This window comes from Zosterops lateralis (assembly GCF_965231275.1).
Source record: "Zosterops lateralis genome assembly, chromosome: 1".
Taxonomy (NCBI): Eukaryota; Metazoa; Chordata; class Aves; order Passeriformes; family Zosteropidae; genus Zosterops; species Zosterops lateralis.
In genome coordinates, this window is record NC_139762.1 from 17,511,119 (window position 1) to 17,530,313 (window position 19,195).

Consider the following 19,195-nt stretch of genomic DNA (forward strand, 5'->3'; position numbering starts at 1 on the left):
ACTCCATAAAACTTACAATTAGATGGTTCTAAAATCAAGCTGAATCTAGATAACTTTTATTATTATGAAAATGTATTTCTATCTGGGTTTAGAGCCCTCAGGATTCAGGTTTTCAAGCCTTCTTGGTGAAGGCTCCAGTACAAGTACCCAGATTTCAGCATTAAGTTCCCCATGAAGGAACAGGGGACAGGTTAAGGGGTGCTGGGATGGAGCTAAGCTACTCCTGCCCAGGGCCAAGAGCTAAATACAAAGGTCTTGGCTGTCCCTCCACCAGTTACATGGAATTTGTTACGCTGTGCAGAAGAGTTTCGAAGTCATGGCTCCACAGCTGCAGCATGAGACAACTTTGCATGGTAGTACAGACTCATGGTTTCTGCTGCAGGGACAGTTAATGTAATTTAAAACTTAAAGTTCACAGGGTCAATGCAGGTACTGTGAACAGCTATTGCCTAAGAGCTCACACACCTTAAGAGAGCATAAGCTGAAACTGGCCACGGGACAGGAGAGAAGGACTTATTTTGCAATTCCATTTTCTCACTAAGTGTACTTGATCAGCTTCCTACACACTGTTAAAGGAGACAGAACTCCAGACAGAAACATGCTATAGAAGCACACAGTCCTTAAGCTCTGTCTATGAGTAGACTTCTTCAAACACAGAAAACCTCAAGAACACAGAAAATTCTTTAGCTGTTTCTGTTATTGGAGTTCATTTCAAAACAATACATGAATGAGTAAACAAAACATGGGGCTATGCTATCTCTGTGTTTCACACTGACACTGCTATTACCACTAGTACAAATCCTGATGTCCAAAACTCAAAAAGAATGTTGAAAAACTGAAGCATTTGGCAATGAGCCACAAGAATCATTCTGAGACTGGAAAACAAATTTAAAATGAAATTCCAGTTGCTCCATTTGTTTTGTTTAAGCAAGAGATTATGAGATGACCTGGTGATAGCAAAATAACCATGGAAAACACATCACAGACTCTTTGTCAACTGCATTAAGATAAGGAAAATCCAATGGAGGCAAACTGAAGCTAGACTAATCCAAACTAAAAGTAATGTACCATGTGTTTATTCATAGAAGCACTGAATCACTAGGACAATATACTGGAAAAATTGCTGGAAAAGGTGCTTTTCTAAAAACTGATTTCTGTCTAAACCTGTGGCTGAATTGAAGGTGGTCAGAACAATATCAAAAAAGATTTTCAAGAACAGCACACTGTTCAGAGAGAGACAGATAACACAAGCCATGGCAAGAGCAATTAAGCAGAACACTGAAGTTCATAGCTGCTTTGAGTAAAATACTAAAAAAAAAATAGTTTTGATTTAAAATATCCCAAATTGATCCTTGCTGACAAGGGGAAATTTCCATTTGCTAGTGCAAAGAATGATCAAAATGCACAACTGCCTGAAAGCCTCAGTACTGCAATCTGTGGTTTCATCAGACAGTGCAGCTGACAGCTCTGAGCCAGGGCAGCTCCCTGGCAGATCTGCAGCCTTTGTGGGCACTGTGTTGTTTACAAAGCCATGGGCTGGGCCCAGAGAGCCATGATCAGTGACAGGAGTGTAGTTGGAAGCCAGTAATTAGTGGTGAATGCCAGGGGTCCCTACTGGGGCCAATCCTGTTTAACACCTTTAGCAATCGCCTGGATGACGGGCTGGAGTGCACCCTCAGCAAAACTGCAGATTACACAAAACTGGGAGTGGCTGATATGCCAGAGGGTGGTGGTGCCATCCAGAGGGACTACAGCTGGCTGGAAAAATGGGCTGACAGGAACTTTATGAAATACAGCAAGGGGAAGTGCTTAGTCTGGCACTGTTTGGAGAAATTACTCCAGGCATCAGTATGTGCCAGCTGGGAGGCAGCTTGGCAGAAAAGGATCTGGGCATCCTGGTGGACACCACGGTGAACATGAGCCAGCAAAGTGCCTTTGCAACAAAGGCCAATGATGTTACAGGCTTCCCTTCCAACATTATCCCTTCCTGCATTATCCCTTCCAACAGGGTGAGCAAGGTGATCCTGCCTCTCTATTCAGCACTGGAGAGGCCACACCTGGAGTGCTCTGTCTGCTTCTGGCTCCATGAGACACATGGACAAACTGGAGAGAGTCCAACAAAGGGCCACAAAGATGATCAAAGGACTGGAGCATTTCTGAGGAGAGAGAAACACTGGCACATGTTGCCCAGGGAGGTGATGGAGTTTCCCTCCTTGGAGATAATCAAAAGCTGCCTGTACACAGTCCTAGGCAACTGGCTTCTAAGTGTCCCTGGCTGAGCAGGGATATTGGACCAGATGACCTGCAGAGCTTTCCTTCAACCTTAACCACTCTGTGTTTCTGTGATTTACCACAGGAGAGAAAACTATACCATGAAAACTAGCAAACATTAAAAAGCTTCAGCAAATTCAGCTAATTCTCCTAAGATCCGCACACATGCAAACTCTGCACTCTGACAGAGGAAAAATGTAAAAGCCAAGAACATACTAAGCTAACAAAATCAGGTGTGATGCTGAAGTAACCAGACAGTATCTAGAGAACACTCACTTGATCTTCTGATGCTTAGAGAGCTGAGAAAAGACAAGATCAGAGTACAACTGTCCTTCAGCTGAAGGAAGTCAAGGTAGATGTTACAAAAATATCATAAGTAAGTGGATGTTAAATATAGGTGACAGATGGCACTTTACAAAGGATGTGATAGGAAATAAAATTCTCGAGACACAACAGGAGGAGAAAGTCTAGAAGCAGTGAAAATGGCTCAAGAGAATATGAGGAGTGAGAGGATCAAAAAATGTTATGGAAATGCTTCCAAACTATCCAGCCTCACACACTTGTGTATGCTCAAAATTACTTATCTTGTATCACATTTCACAGATTTAACATAAATTGCCATATATAAAGCATACTACATATAAAGTCAGATTAACCAATACTTTCTCATACTGACAAATTTTCAAGGCAAAGAATTTTCTGTCCTGTCTAAATAACATGATAATATTTATTACCTACTGGTTTAAACAGGTGACAGACAGTGTATTGAATGCACATCTTTACCTTCTCTTTCTTTGGTGATACACATGTACCAACCACTGGGCAATAAATGGCCATACAATAGCAAAAGTTAAAATACCAGGAGAAATTTCAAAGGGCCACCACGATGGTTTCTAAGGAAAACAGAAAAAATTCCAGTCAGCAATCTGTGTGCACATATTGAATACCACCTGTATACTTTTCATTACTTCAAATGCTACAGTACCAAAGAAAATAATAGTAAGACCAGAAGAAAAGATTAATCTATCAAGTAGTTTTCTCAGACAGAGATTTTTTTTATCTTCTAGTCAAGGAAGAGACAATACAAAAGGCAGATACCAAGAGCTAGAGATAAAATATTCAAATTCCTCTTTTTTCACAGTTCACACTTTTTGCACATCATAAAAACAGTATTTTACCTTGACAGAGGAGGCAGGCTGGTAATTTGACTGTAGTGTTGCAGATTTTGCCTTTAAATACAAACAAAGGCTGGTAAGTATAGAAGAGGAAACTGCAATTACATTTTTTCATCTTCAAAAAACAATAATACGACTTTTTTTCATCTTGTGATGGCTTTGCAATCTGTATATATCACAGTTTAATGCACAGAACCACTCCCATGTGACCCCACACAGCTGCTAACTTACCTCTCATGTTTCCACTACTCTTCATAGTAATTTTATCACTTCTCTGTGTCTTAGAAAATGAATCAATGTCACTTACTGGACCTCTTTACAGTTTTTGAAGGCTCACCTGCTCAATCTGTCATTGCAACTTTCTCAACTCTAGTCTAGTCCCAGTTCCAACTCGGAGCAGAAATCACAGCAACTTAATTTGCCTGTTTGCATGTCTCAACACCAGTCTCTACTAAGGTCAAAAACGCTGTTTTAGTTTGCCCTGGGCTACAGCTACAGGCATGTCTAACACCATAAAGGAAAGAGAACACTCTGTTCCATGTCTTCCAGGCAATCCTGAAAATGGAAGTACCAGAATCTCTTTAAGACTATTCCCATACACTACCTGTGGTGCTTCCACAAAAGCAAACCAGCTGGTTTTCTAGGTCTTTTTTAATTTACGTAAGCATGAAAAAGAAGCTTCTGTTTCTCCTTAGGTAAGGACAGCAAGCACAGCACGAACTGCTGGGGAAGAATCTTTTACTACTTCTTGTATTGCTCAGGCAAAGACAGAAAATCAATCTATTTAACCAAACATTAGATTCTTGAATATCTGTGATGCAGCAAAATTATGGTTTTAATAAATCCTCTTTGTGATTGCCTTAGATTTGGAGTATGTGCATCCCATAGGATACTGCTTGTACAGCTTGCTGATCTGCAGAATGCAGATCAAAATATATCAGCAAATCAAACAAAACCAAACATTTCCAGGTTGATGGTTCAACTATACTCACAACATGTTCTATTGAAACAGAAGGAAAAAGAAACACTGTATCAATAATATCTACACTTGCTTAAGAGTTCTACTGGCTGGATGAGGACATGATGTACAATTCCAATAAAACTGGATTACTTCACAAGGAAAGAAAGCTGTGAACAATCAAGTCTTTTGCTAAGTGAAAAATGGAATCTGAAGTTCTGCCTGTGAACATTTACCATCTGAAAGAATAAGATAATTTCTCACTTTCTTTGAAAATGTTTTGAATTCTCTGGGATCATGCACTATGGACATTAACTGTGGACTCTCCATATAGAGCCCACATAATGTGTATCAATAACTATGGCTAAGATCAGTCTGATCAGAAATCAGTGAAATAACATATGGCTAACTTCTAAGTCAAAAACGCATGATTTTGCTTACATGTACCAGAATTCTGAACTGTGCTCCTGAGAGTAGGTACCAGTAGGAAATTTTAAGTTGAACTCAACTACAGAATGTAACTGAAACATCTTGACAGTTGAAGAAAATACTGTCAAAAATTTTAATCTGAAAAAGCACAAAAAAAAAAAGAATCCAAGGACATTAAATAAAAGGTGATCAAATAACTCCAAAGAATAGTACCTGTGACGCTGCAACAGCCTCCAGCATATGTAGCCTCTGCAGGACATTCTGCATGTCCTCCTGGAGCCGCATCAGCACCACTGCGATCTGCTCATTGAGGCTTCCCCGGGGGCCTCTGTCGGAGCCCCAGCGCTCGCCGTCCCCTCCACTGCCCATCTGGCCACCCTGGGAGCCGTCCCCTAAAGGCTGAAGTCTGTGCCCTGGTGTGAGGGAGGGAAAAGAGAAACACAAAACACAGAATGGGCTACAGCTCCACTAAAAATGTTTAACAGTTCAGTTTTCTCCCTCGGTTTTCACCCAGCAGTGTGGTACTCCTTGTCACAGGCTATATTCAGACAGTTCAGCAGCATTGGGAAGTCACTGAAATGTTGCCTGAGATGCTTCCCTATAGCCTTAGAGTATTAGTATCATTCAAATTCCTAGAACTGCAAGAACATTTAGAAAAAGCTATTAATACACAACCAGTCAAGTTCAGCAGTAAATTCTACCCCAGCAAAAAGTAAAATCTGTCTTAGTATGTGTTTTAAGTTTGGCAAAGTCTCCAGCTGGAAAACAAAGATCACTGGAATACAGTGATGGGAAAAGATAATTATTTGAAATCTACAATACTCCCTTAAACTAGATACAACTATCACTAGCCTGTCATGTTTCTGCCTGTAAGTAGTAAACTTCAATAAAGTAACAAAAGAGAGGAGATAGTTAACTATAGTATGTTCTTTGTAATAGTTTTCACCATAATTTTTTTATCTGGATTTTCTTTTTAAATTTTCCATCTGATCACTTATAGGTGCTATACAAAAAGGCATGCTATATATAAATAAAGTACTTTTTGCCTTTTTTTGGTTGGTACAAGAAAAACTTATTTTATCAGTTACAGATTACACATTACAGACCATACCACTGGAATGTGCTGCAGCTCGTAGGTGACAGTATTAGAAGTATTATGGAATTAAAATGTGCAGCAGTCCAACTTAAAAGGAACATCTGGGCTATTATGTGATTAAGAATCATTAAGTTTTCAGAATCATAATGAATAGTATCAGGATCACTCAAAGGTGTGGCTAACACTCCCATTATATACAAAACAGTATGTCACTGATATCTTTCCGTGGCATTCCATGGTTTCAAATAAACCACCACAGAGATATAAATGCATATGTATTTAATAATAAGTAGGTAACTTCTAAAGAAACTCCTCTCAGGCACAGACTGGTTTTGAGGATTACATTTCTAAAAACCCAAGTGCCATAAGCAGCAGCTGGAGTATAAGTTACCCACTGTAATAGGCATTTTGTTATCTATTTTTATTATGAAGAGCAGAAGCACTATACACATGACTGTCCCACTGGACAGTGCTGACAGGTGCTTCTCAGACACCAGTAATTTATGGCAGTGAGGAATACAAATGCAGGGTCACAGTACCTCTCCCTCTTCTGACACTGTAGAAATCTGCTTTTTCTCCACCTTTTTTCTCCTTGTGAGGACCCCCATTATTGGCTTTGCCATCTTCTCCTCCACATTTGACTTCACCTTGTTCTTCAGCTACTCCCTCTCCAGTACTTCCAGGTTGGAGATTCCCGTAAGTCACGCAAGTGCGCCTTGGAAAATCCGTGTTTTCTAACAGAAGACTGTGATCTACATCCAAGAAATGGGATGAATGCTTTAAAGATCCTTTAGCTGATGTGATGATCTCCAAGGGCTACAAATTAACATTAGCAAGTAATTAAATTCTGTAAAATATTACAGTTAAACATTAAAAAGGAAAAAATATCATCGTTACTTTCACATTAAGAAAATACTTTGCTCAGAATTACAACTTTTCTTTTAAGGGGAGCAGTTGTTTTGCTGTAGAATATACTTACTATTGTTTAAATGTAATTTTCAGATTGAGAAGGCATTTCAGGCAGATCTCATAACAGTGATACCACAGGAATTTCTTTAGAGATTTCCAAGATAAACTAATACTCAATAATTACCAAAATAGAACATTAAGATCTAAAACCATTCAGTTTTCCTCTGTAAAACTTACTTCCTAGACAGTGAAACAGTCTCTTCCCTTGAATTTGGGAGCCACAGTTAGAAGGCCCAATGGTGTCAGCAGCCTTGGGTAGGCAGTGTTTGCACTTACAGCAAAGGGAGCATGCAGCTCATCAACAGCCTGCTCCAAGCAGCTTGGCTGCACCTGTACCTCACACCAAACAACGGAAAAGCAGAGTATTCTATCAACTTCTCACTCAAAGCCGGTGGTACTGCAGGAAGACAGTAAAAAAAGGATGGTGCTGTTCAGGTTCTGCACTGGGACTTTCTTGGTGGGTGGTTCAAGCAGCCCTTGGCACAGGGCAAGGACAGGCCCTTGCACAAAGATATGCTGAAGTAGACTGGGGACCTCAGCTGAAGAAGAACTTCATGGAGAAGCCAAAATAACCAAAAGTGGGAGCAGAGAAATGGAAACTGCTGCCCAAAATTGTCAAATAGAAGTTCTGGGTCATCAGAACTGAAGGGCAGAGTGCTGGCTACATCTTTTCCAAGAAACAGCTATATTTCTTAGGTGAACTTCTTCTAGTTTGAACTTACTCACCTGTAGTTCTACTTGTGTATTTATTTACATATAGCTAAACATTTGTTATTTGTGCAAAGCTAGAACTTTCCTCGTGCAGGTTGGGAAACTGACAAATTATCCACCCACTTCAATTAAAGAATGTCAAACAAGCTTGAACGACACACAAGATTGGGAAATCAGCTAGATAAGACAGCTTGCAGCACTTCTATCAAATTACATTTCCCAACATGCCTCATTACTGAGCAGAATTTTGATTTGTTAAAACTAATTCCCTACATACTCAGGAATGAGGGAGACAAGAGAATGATATTCTCTTATCAATATCAAAGCAATATTCAAGTGCTTTACTGGCCTTTCTGATCCCAGGCACCATTCACACACTTCTCTCCAGAACCAGGGAACAAGGTGTCTGAGTACAGCCTACAAAGCCCACACTTAACCTGAGCCTCTGAAGGAGGTCTAGGCCAGAAAGCCAACAAAGTCTACAGCTATGAGTAATAATCAGCAGGAGCACAAATCCAGTCAAAGCTATGGCAGCACAGTTGGTGCTCACCTTTTATAGGAAGTCAGAGGTGTACATTATGACTGAAGAGAATACAAGAGAACACAGAAATCTTTGTAATCCCTCACTGCTTTAGACCTAGGCCACTTGCAGGCACTGGCCTACAGGCCACCTGCAAATGCTTATTCTTTATTTATTCTAAGAAACAAGCGCAGAAGTCATCAGGCCAGAAAAAAAACTAAGCAAAAGTGAATTGTTACAAAGATACTTGCCATTCCTTAAAAATAGCTGAATTCTGGTCCCTACATGTTATGAGACCCTACATTAATTTGTGGATACAGACCTTAAGTTTCTTTATACTGTTTTTCTTTTTTTGACTATTGTTCCTTTGTACTGTTGTTTTTGAAGCCTTCTCCTTACATAAATTCTCTGAAGGCTTCAAGGCTTTTAGATCAGCAGTAACCGAGTTGTAAAATGCTGACAATGAAAGGAACAAATCCCTATAGTTCAAACAGAAGGACAGCATGCATGAGCCACGTCATTCACCTCTGCATGTCAATGTTCACTTGATTGAGAGGAATCTATTAAAAATAAGCAGCATACCAGCTTCAAAATACACCCAGGAATACTAAACCCCTACCTCTTCTAGTCCAAGCTGCTCCATAGAGTCACAATAAACTTCACTGTCTGAATCACTGGTTAAGTGCTGAGCTGCTGAGATCTCTTCAGTATTCTCTTCACTTGCACCTGTAGGGAAAGAGGGATAGCACACAGGCTTTGTAAATGTGAGCCAGTTGAGCCAAACCTGGCAAAGACTAAAGCAGTCAGTTAAAATGTGTAGGTGAGCATCAGTTCATGACCCTTCTATCTACAACTGTCATCCTAAACCTAGATTCTGAATAAAGATGTTATATTATTTAGGAATTACAGGAAACCATTATCAGTGGGAAAACTGTAGTTCATATTGACATTTCTGCATTATAAATTTTAATTTTGCCTTTTTCATTACAGTCTCCTTCCTAAGCTCAGTATAAAGCAGTTTTGCCTAAAGTTACATTAGTATTAAAAGTATATATTCAGATCCCAGTTTCAACAAACTGGTATTTATAAAATGTTCAGCTTTTCAGAATGATAAACCAGATATAAGTGATTTTTGTTTTACTACAAATTCAACTCCAAAGGCAAATAGTATTTGCATAGGTAGCATAATGATATTAACAAGAAAACACTTCTATTTCTGTGGGTTTAGGACTCTCTGTCTCTGAATTTATCTCTCTATATGAGAAAGTAAAAGAAAGCCTTATTTTTAACTGGAATTAATTAGTTTTAGTATTCTGTCTTCAGATTTCTGCAGCTGAAAGACACCATTGCTAGTCTCTGAATCCTGGGATTAAGCTTTCAAGAAAAGAGTATTTTTCATGAAAAACATGTGCAAATGAAAACATGGTCTTGGAAGGACAATACCTTGGTGAGCAGAGTTATGAGCTACTTCTAGGCTTGGCTCCGTTTTATTTGTTTCTTCCTCTGGGTTCAAGCCATTCAAGGCAGATTTGGTCTGGATGCCATTCTGCATATCTGGGATATGGCTATCCTTGTAACAGCCATTACTAACAATACCTTCCAAATCCTTAGCAGCTGCTGATTCGGGTTTCACATTCTTATAATCTGTAAAAGAAAAGAAAACTTTGCAAAGAGAAAGCTCTATACCTAATAGTTCCAACCGTATTTCTTCAAGCAGCTGGCTTGCTAAAGGACGGTATGTATAATGTATCTGCAGAACAAAACATGTAAATACTCCTGTATTGTTCTGCTCTTGTAAAAAGCATAAAGAGCAGATACTTAAACATAAGTAAGTAAATCCAAAGTAAGTGTCTCTTCAAAACTAAATAATAATCCTAATGTCCTTTGTATAGAATTTTATAGAATTATTTAGAATTTGTATAGAATTCTAAATATGTAATTTCATTTGGTTTTCACTAGATGCTGTTATTTCAGCATCCATTTTTTTATAGACCATTTAAATTAATCTCACTGAAAGTTCTGTTTTATTTTCTTTGGGAAAAAAAAAAGTAATTTTCAATTCTACTCTTGCAGGCCATGTAGCCATTCATAGCTCTTACAAAAAACACTGGCAACAAAACCCAAAACAATGCAGGGTATAAATATTTAGATAACCTTTTGACAGAACTTGCTAGGCAAGTTGAAAATCATATGGCATAGCTTGCAAATTTGTACTGGTTTTAATTCTTACAGCCTAGGCTGAAACACAGACATCTTTCACATATGCATTCACATGTATTTGCATCTAATTCCCTTGAAAAAGTACAACATTCATGATAATTTGGTATTTTCTGCTACTTATGTGGCTAATAACAAACTTGGGAGATACAATGGTCCAGAAAATTTACCCTTTCCATTTATCTGCAGTTCTTTTTCTTCCTCTTCACGAAGCCCTTCTTCTTCTGATTCTGCTCCACTATCACTGCTTTCAGCTTTTCCATTTACAGCTTTTATATTTGGAGTGGAATTCATAACATTACTAAGATCTAAGGAAAAAAGCAAAGAAAAAAAGATGTATTTTAAAGGAAACAAACATATATGACCACTACCACCCCCAAAACTATCAGTCACAAATCTACAAAAGCACATATTAGAAGATGTACCAAATAATGGCAGCTTATTTCTGTAAGCTCTTTATTAACTGATTTAATGTTTCTCTTTTGTGGCCCATGACTGAGTGCCTGACCGCTGGTACAGATATTCTCAATGACTCTGAGGCAGCCCCCAGGGAAGAGACTGCAGCCACTTTCAGGAGTACCAGACCAAGCCTATTACTGGATTTAGGTTACAGCTGCAGCTGGGACTGATGTGGCCCTGCTCTTTTAAACCCAGAAGTCACTGTTTAAACAGAATTTCATTTTTGAGCTGAAATGTTTCAAACCTGTTCACAGCTCAAAGGCAAATCTTGAAACATTATATTCAATTATATGAACAACAGAATTCTGAATAAGATAAATACAATATGGTAAGAAGACTCATGTCTATACAGATCTTTACCTAACAAATGACACATGAAAATAAATTCTCTGATTTCAGTGAAAAAGTTGATGAAATTAATATATACACTGAGCATTTTTAAACAAATATTTTAAAAAACAAATATTGAAATAGACAAAGTAACTACCAAATCCTTGTTTTCCACATCTTTGATCATTCCAAGGATCACAATTTACTGTAACTGTACAAAAAACTGAAAGGTAAAGATTTAAAAATATGAAGTATATAAAGGACAATTCTACCACCTCCTGTAAAAAGGTTATGGTTGAATACATCCTGATGATCATTTAAGCCTCCTATGTTAGGACAGAGTACAAAGGTACAAAGAGAGGACAGTTTCTGTGAGACACCTGGAGTTTACGTGTTGGCTCCAAGGCTGAAATCTGACTGTTTTAATTGTCATCACAGCATTTCATTTGCATAATTTCTACATTCCCTTGTCAGAATCTTGAAGGATTTATTCCTACATTTAGGCTTAACATCAAACAGCAAAATAATATCCAATTACACTGGAGTTGCCAAACCAGCTTCACTACTTCCTCTTGCTGCATAGTAATTTAAAGCTAAGGCTTTTTTCTACTTTAACCTTTCAATGAAGAGCCTTCCCACATTTCTCTAGTTTCCAAGCTTATCCACAACACATTAAAAATATAAAATAACTTATTGTATAGTAACAATGAGTATGTTAAATATTAAGTTTACCCTAGTTTTATTGCAAGGTAATGTTTCTGTGGGCACCCTGCATCACTGCTTTGGATTGATTTAATCCATTTCTTAGCTGAAGATTAAAAAAAACCCTACTTTGTTGTAAAATGAGAATTGGAAAAGCAATTGTCTGTCTTGTACACTACAAGAGAAAAGGCACCTGCTCATTTTCTCCTTGTAGAAGGACACTACTTATTTGCATGGAAATTTGCTTCACAAAAGAGAAATCCCAACATAGTCCCGGTTTTGTTTGTTTTTTTTTTTTTTTCACAAGTGTGTTTCATGAATTGTGAATCTCAGTTCTCAAGAATATTTTCTGAGAAGCAGCAGCATAAGAAGGATAAGGCAGCAGTTATGTCCTCACAACATGAGCACTAGGCACAGACTCAACCCCCTTGGCACCATAAGGCACACATCACCCTTCCCTTTAACAACAAGGGGGTGGAGACACAATCCCCATGTGTCCTACCCAGCCGTGGGAGTAAACAGGAAAGGCAAGAACCAGGAGGAACATTATGATGTGACAGCAAATTAGAACTGTAAAGCTGCTCACCCCACCAAAGATTTTGCAAAAAGCCCCAGTTACACCATACGATTTTTCCTAGGATTTACTTCTTTTCTTTTTGGAAGGAATGTTTTAGAACATTCAAGCATGTTCTTTCTTCACTTACTTGCAGTAAGGAGATTATTCATTTGGGGAAACTTCTAAGTGATCTATCACATACATTTAAATTAAGAGGAGAAACTGAGAGAATGTATTAACAGTTACAGACTTATGGTATCATATCACAAGACACCCGAATAACTGAAATGCATCAGGATCATATTTCTTCCACAAAGTCATTCTTGGCAACACAGCTCCCAGAGACCATAAAGAGGCACTGCTTTGATGCAGACTCTAACACAACCCTACACAGAGTTTGGCCACCTGAAACACCAGGCCTAATTGTGTGCTTGTCCTCAGAACCCTTACACTGCTCTCCTCAGGTCCATCCCCAATTGCTTTTACTACATGGCAAATCCGGGCTGCCTGTCATTCTCATTGCTCTGAGCATCTGCTAAGGAACCAGCCATGATGGTCAATCCTCAATTTAATCCTGGGGTGACAGGTTTGAAGACTAAGCACAGCTAACTAGCAGTGACTTCTACATCCCCTGCTAGTAGGTTAATGGCTGTTCCCTGAGGAATGTATATCTTCAGTGTCAATGACACAAGTTAAGCAAGCTTTTAAGACCTTACTTGGTTTGTGCTAATCCCAGCCAGTCACTCCTCACCCCTTTATTTAATGCACTCACTTCAACTACATGCAAAATAGTAGTAGCTTTTTCTGCTGCTCTGTTTTAGATGATCTAGAATTCCTCTTATTTTCATCTCACTACATACAACATCAAACTGTGAGATTTGTTACAATTTTTAAAATCAAAGCTGTCTGCTTTTTAGCCATTGAAGGTTTATTCTGTAAAAGCCTGGGGTGTGGGCTTGGGGTTTTTAATGCTAAATAGTAGGAACTGTACACAGTAAAAACTTAAAAAGAGAAAGAAGGATTTGACCCAAAAAAAAAAAAAAAGGCAAGATGGAAAGGATGTGAGGAACAGACATGCAGCTTCTCTACAAGCTTTCACGAGATGTTTATTTTCTAGTGTCAGCTCTCTCAAGGGATTTCCTACAAGCCATTCTAAATATATTTCTTTATAAATTCTCCTCAATGACCTGTATAATGGGGATAAGTTTCTCAAAAGTAAGTACGTGATTTTTAACTCTCCACATATTTCAAGGCCGTTTTTGTTACCCAGGTGGGAGTTCAGAGCCTAAATGCCTCTGTAGATCTGCCCCAGCTTGAAGGTCATTTTACAAAAAGAACCTTGCCTAACAGGTTTTTCTCAAATGCCTTCTATTTCTGTTTTATGAACAGGCATGTAATTCTTATACAAAATTAACATGCACTGCTGGAGCTGTACTGATGGTTAGCTCACTACACCACAGTATCATCCTCACACAAGTTCTACAGCCTCTCACATGCTTTGAAAATACCAGCGATCAGGAGCCAGTCTACAACAGCACATGAAAGATTTAATAAAACATGTAGCTAGCTGTGTACACCCTCACTGTTTAATAAAAATTACATGTTTTCATTAAATACTGTAACTTTATTATCTGCTCAACAGCAGCAAAATCTTAACCACTAGAAGATTATTTCCATGATCTACACTTCTATCATCTTGTATAGGGATCTCCCTTGCACACCTGTGTTTATGTTAAGTCTCAAGGAGTCTATATGCTGTACGAAATTGTTTTCATCATCAGGTAACTGTAATTATTTTCTAGTCATCACCCCTTGATGGTTTCATGCTTGTTACTGATCCAAGTAGGCTCCCTGCTTTAATTCCAAGTTTGTGCAACCATGTTCTGCTGCTTCCAATACACTTGACTACACAAATCCCCACCTTGTTTTGAAACTGATGTACCAAAATACTGCAAGGAGTGACTGCACGAGACACAAGGGGTACCTGCAAGCATCTGGGAGCAATAAGCTCTTCAGCTAGAACAAGAGTTTCTGCTCCCTCATTTCCTTGCATTCTTTTTAATACAGGACACTACAAAGAAAATTTCCAAGGGCCCAGTCTGCTCTGTAACATCTGTTCTACACTACTCAAACAAGCAGCCATCACAAACAAAAAGAGATTTTAGAAGAGTCTGTCAGAAGTGCAGACTGAAAAATCTAAAAATCATTACTTCAACTACTACGGTTTTATTTCTTTTAAATTTAAGTGCATTTGGTGCAAGTTCTCTGAAAAATGTACACCCTAAGCACACATACTGGGGCAGCCACATCTTCCTCTATATAGTTTTCCTTTTTTTTTTTTTTTTTGTAGTTTAGTCTTCCTAAACATTATAACAGAAAAAGGCTCTCCTAATTTTTATTTTTCTTTTAATATACTGCAAAAGACTACAGCCTTGTTTTGTCAGCATTCCCCTCTCTGCTTATGTGCTTTTCAAGCTGTTGCACTCCAAGAGATGCCTCTGTATTTAATAAAACAATTTAATCAACAATACTCATATCTTTATTTACCATTTTCTCACAAGCATGTTTCATGAATTTAACAAGCATTAAAACAATAGTCTGTGGATAAGAACAAACACAGAAAACAGCAACTTCTCAGACACTTATATTAACTTGCAAGTACAGTACTTAGGATCACTGACTAGTCACCTCAGACCTTTACACTTTTCAGTATCTAAGGAGCTTCTCATCTCCATCCATATCGCCAGTACTTTTTCCCAAGCATTTTCAGAATCTGTGCCATATAAATAAGGACACCAAGTTTTGGGGATGACTTGGACACATTTCCCTCATCCCTGATGCTCCTCAGCCTTCTGCAGTAGGGACAACATGTCTGGGATTTCCTGGCAGAGAGAAGGCCAGGAAGAACAGCAGCTGCTCCACAGGCATTCCCAGCGAGGCAGGTAGCTCCACAAAGGCCCCCGGATGTCCAGGGCCGCCAGGCACACCCAGCTCGGTTACACGGTGCGTGTGCAGCAAGAGCAATGGATCCAGGCTCTGCCAGCTTTCTGTCAGCACCTCAGCCAACATGTGAGAATGAGCATGAAGAACAGCTGCTTCTTAGATGTTGTGACTTGAAAGCATAGTAAGGATTCCAGGATCCAGGATATCCTCAAGCCTGATACTACTTCCTTCTGGGAGGAGCAAAACTTGCTAATAAGCTCTTTTCTGTGCAGAAGAGATAAAGTCATCATTTGGAACTTTCACTTTGCATGGCAACTAGGAAGGAGCATTATTACACTCTTGAGTTTTGTCCCAGAAAATACAAAATCCAAGCACAGTGAACTCAAAACCCTATAAAGAAAACTGAATTATGCTTGAAAACAGCACAAGGCCACACAGCTGAGTCGCACATTGTAGCCTGAACCAAAAATTGTTTTGCCCTGCACCGGAAAAAAAAAAAAAAGAAATAACATCAAGGCCATATTCTCTTGCCATCTGCTCCAAGCCTACCATCTGAACAAAGCCTGTATCAAACAACATCAGAGGTAAAACAAATGGCTTTTCCATGCATCTTAAAGGCTGTAATTAATTATTTTTGCTATACAAAGTTAAATGTGAAACACCAATCCGTGTCCACTGGGCACTTTTCTGACAGCAATCAAGACACAACTACCTACATCTGTCCTTCCCCAGCCTCCCACATCTCTATCCACTGCTTCTTTGAAGTTTGTCTTTGTAGAACAGTGCTCTGAGAAATAGTTTCCAGTTCTTTCATCACAAGATCTTAACTATAATAAGACAGCTAAAATATAAGACACCAGAATTTTATAGCAAATGGGTACATCTTCTAAATTATTAAAACGGAAGAGCTTTTGACATTTACTATCATTTAATGCAGGGAAATCTTGTCTGGCTGGAGGAAAAAAAATCCAAGTTCAACAACCAACTATGCACTAAAACTGTTACTGTTGACTCAACCCAGCATGAATCACAATACGTATCAGCTTTTCTTTCCATGGAAGAAATCTTCTCATTAGTTCCCTCCACTTAGAAAGAAACTATTTTTAATCTTACATTTTCACATTTGGATACTTTGCTGCTCACCCTGTAGCAATGTATTTTCTGATCCCTCTGCATGAGAGAGGAACTGTTGAAATGCTCAAGGCTTAGAGCTACACTGATGCTTTGCCCTGATTTCCAGCACTGTTAGACAACACTGACATAATGCCATCAGCTTGAAGTAGAGTCACAAAGGAGGCTGAGATTTGGTGTGTAAAGCCTGAAGCAGGTATAGACTGCACCAGGACAAGCCATGGCTTGTTGAGACACTAATTCCACATCTCATTGAGACTCTCCACTGACTTACACTTGCTGGGCCAGCCCTTAATCTTCTATAATAATCCCATCCTGCAGCAAATGCTGGAGAGAATGTTCTAGACACTTCTGAAGGCCAAACTATTGATATTTTAACAAAAAATATTAGTATAGCAAGTTTTACACTAGCCTGAGTATCATTTGTAATCTTGATTATACCTGTTAATTTATAACTGGAAACTAGAAGGGGAGAAAAGTTTAAAGAATGGGATTTTAAAAACCTCACTCACCCACACAACCAGCAGCTTCTCCTGCCTCAAATGCAACTCCTCATTATGGTGCAGCCACTAACAGAACCTAATAATGCACTGCAGTTCAGAGCAACATGGATTTTAGCTTTTCTCTTTTCTTATTAATGGCTAAGAAGAATCACCAACAATGAGTTCTGTAAAAATCCTAGTGAAGAAAGGTGGAAGGAAAGGGAAGGAAATCTGTTAAGCAAGTATTTTTGAAGTCAAACAGCCATGAAAAAGTGCGCTTTTGAAGAAAACAGGGTGTTTCAGAGCAAAGGCTCACACACAAGCAGAAAGAGCCACCAAATGGCCCCTTAGAAAGGAAAGATGTTGAAAACAACCTGAGAAGGTCTTTGAGAAAACAAAACTATTTGAAAATATAAACTAGTCATATGCAATCTAAAGAAACACAAATATATTGTACTTTAAGAATAAGAAAAGTATTTCTACCTGGAAAATAGTAATTAGGAACAGGCTCACTTTTTTCAAAAGTCCTGTACTAACTGATCTACGTCCTGATCTATGTCCTGTACTAACTACTGACTTTGAAATACGAATGTTTATATGCATGCATTTGCTTGTTCTAAAAGCACACATACCTCAGTGAGTATTGTCTTTTAAACCTAGCTCCAATATCGAATGCAGGAAGACACCACGATGAATGCAAGCAAATTGTTGAACAGGTGTGTCTGCCTGTGAGCCAGGCCAGCTTCTGCCACTCACACAAACAGTGCCCTGCACAGGTTCCTCCTTAACAGCCCGTCTGCCATCAGCACTGCCCCAAACCAGTACATGCAGCACTACACAGCACCTTGCTTCAACAGACCTTCATCTGGTGCAACTGCAACACAGCTGGGAGAAAAGCTTTTGAGAGCGAAACACCCCTTAGGAAGCCAAGATTTAAGAGTGAGTATTACAATGCTGAAATTTCCTATAGCCTCTGCAGTACCTAACTTCTTGTTACTGGAGGCAACATTTGGTTTTCACAAAAGTTTACTAACATCACTAGTACTCAGTATGCAAGCAAAGGGTCATCTTTATTTGGCAGGATTTTAGAAAATATTAAATGCCTTATCACAGACCAAAAAGTTTATACAGAAAAAAAATCTACTGAACAATTTGTAAACCATTTCCAGATACTTTGCTTAGTTGTTCAGATACCTTAACTTAGTGTGGGAGCCTGTCAGATAGGGATTTCCTTGCCCCTTTTGGATTTACTCCCATTTTAAAAAAAGAAAGCACCCACAAACATTCTCAGAGAAACATTCTGAAGGATGAATTGGTTCTGAAACTCTCAATATTTTCCATCCCCTTTCAGATCACTAGAGTGCCAATCCAAGCCCACCTTTAGCTTCTTCAGCTATTACTCAAGAAAGCTTGAATGCCCATTCTAAAAAATTCACATTTACTGACCAATGGTGTTTTGAAGCTTCTTTGCCTTTTTCACATTGACTTAGACATAAGATTTCTTGTGCATTTAGTAGCAAGTGCAAAAAAGTTAAAATGCTGCTCTTCTAAAGCACCCATCCACCTTATGCGTCCCTCTACTCCTCCAGCAGCTACAAACAAGAGTCCTTCTATAATGCTGCAAGGGTGACCTCATCCCTTCTGCAGTACTGTCAGTTAAGAGCCCACTTTCTTCTTTGATGTCAAGTATTTCATGTACCCAAAAATAATTTGTCAATGACTTTGTCTGTAAAGAAGCACTTCATACCTGTCAGAAAGAGACTACTGACACAGCTTTCCAGAGAAGTGAAGCATTTCACACAGCTGCAGGGTGACCTTTCCAAACACTACCCAGGTTACATGCTTTCAAAATAACTCTTGTATTTGCTCAGCCTACTGGAGTGAATTCTCTATTTTTCTTTCTCTATCAGCACATTCAAGTCTGGATATTTGTAACCCATGGATCCAGTAAGTTTGTCCTCGTTTTCTAGTAGATGTTCCAAGTAATTTATTTCAATGCTAGCACGTCAGACTTCTGTGTTCTTTATTAAGGAGGCCCATAGGCTCTATTGATTCAGAAAGGCAGTATTTCAATGGTTTGTATTTAACATTTTCAAAGAAACTACAAAGACTAGAAGTGCAATTATAAAAGCCTATACTTTTTTGTTGAGGCCAATCTGCTAGAGACAATACACAAGCCATAACTGATGTACACTGAGCTTACAGACAATTCTCTTCCACTAATTCAAGAAACTGTTGATTTTGAG

General features: G+C 38.8%; 1 protein-coding gene across 6 annotated transcripts in view; it reads right to left on the reverse strand.

Annotated features, from left to right (window-relative positions):
* ACBD5 (acyl-CoA binding domain containing 5) overlaps positions 1 to 19,195 on the reverse strand; it is a gene marked incomplete at its 3' end in the record, with an annotated part of 30,166 nt that overhangs the window by 2,266 nt on the left and 8,705 nt on the right. For 4 of the 6 annotated variants that reach the window (XM_083867908.1, XM_083867906.1, XM_083867911.1 and 1 more), the window contains 7 exons: positions 10,517 to 10,654; positions 9,573 to 9,773; positions 8,749 to 8,855; positions 6,469 to 6,745; positions 5,047 to 5,246; positions 3,450 to 3,500; positions 3,055 to 3,164 (listed from right to left, as the gene is read on the reverse strand). In XM_083867908.1, the coding sequence (XP_083724034.1) occupies positions 3,055 to 3,164; positions 3,450 to 3,500; positions 5,047 to 5,246; positions 6,469 to 6,745; positions 8,749 to 8,855; positions 9,573 to 9,773; positions 10,517 to 10,654 (1,084 nt within the window). Of the gene's footprint in view, positions 1 to 3,050; positions 3,165 to 3,449; positions 3,501 to 5,046; positions 5,247 to 6,468; positions 6,746 to 8,748; positions 8,856 to 9,572; positions 9,774 to 10,516; positions 10,655 to 19,195 lie in introns of those variants that run through there. The other 2 variants (XM_083867909.1, XM_083867907.1) reach the window with 1 other exon arrangement.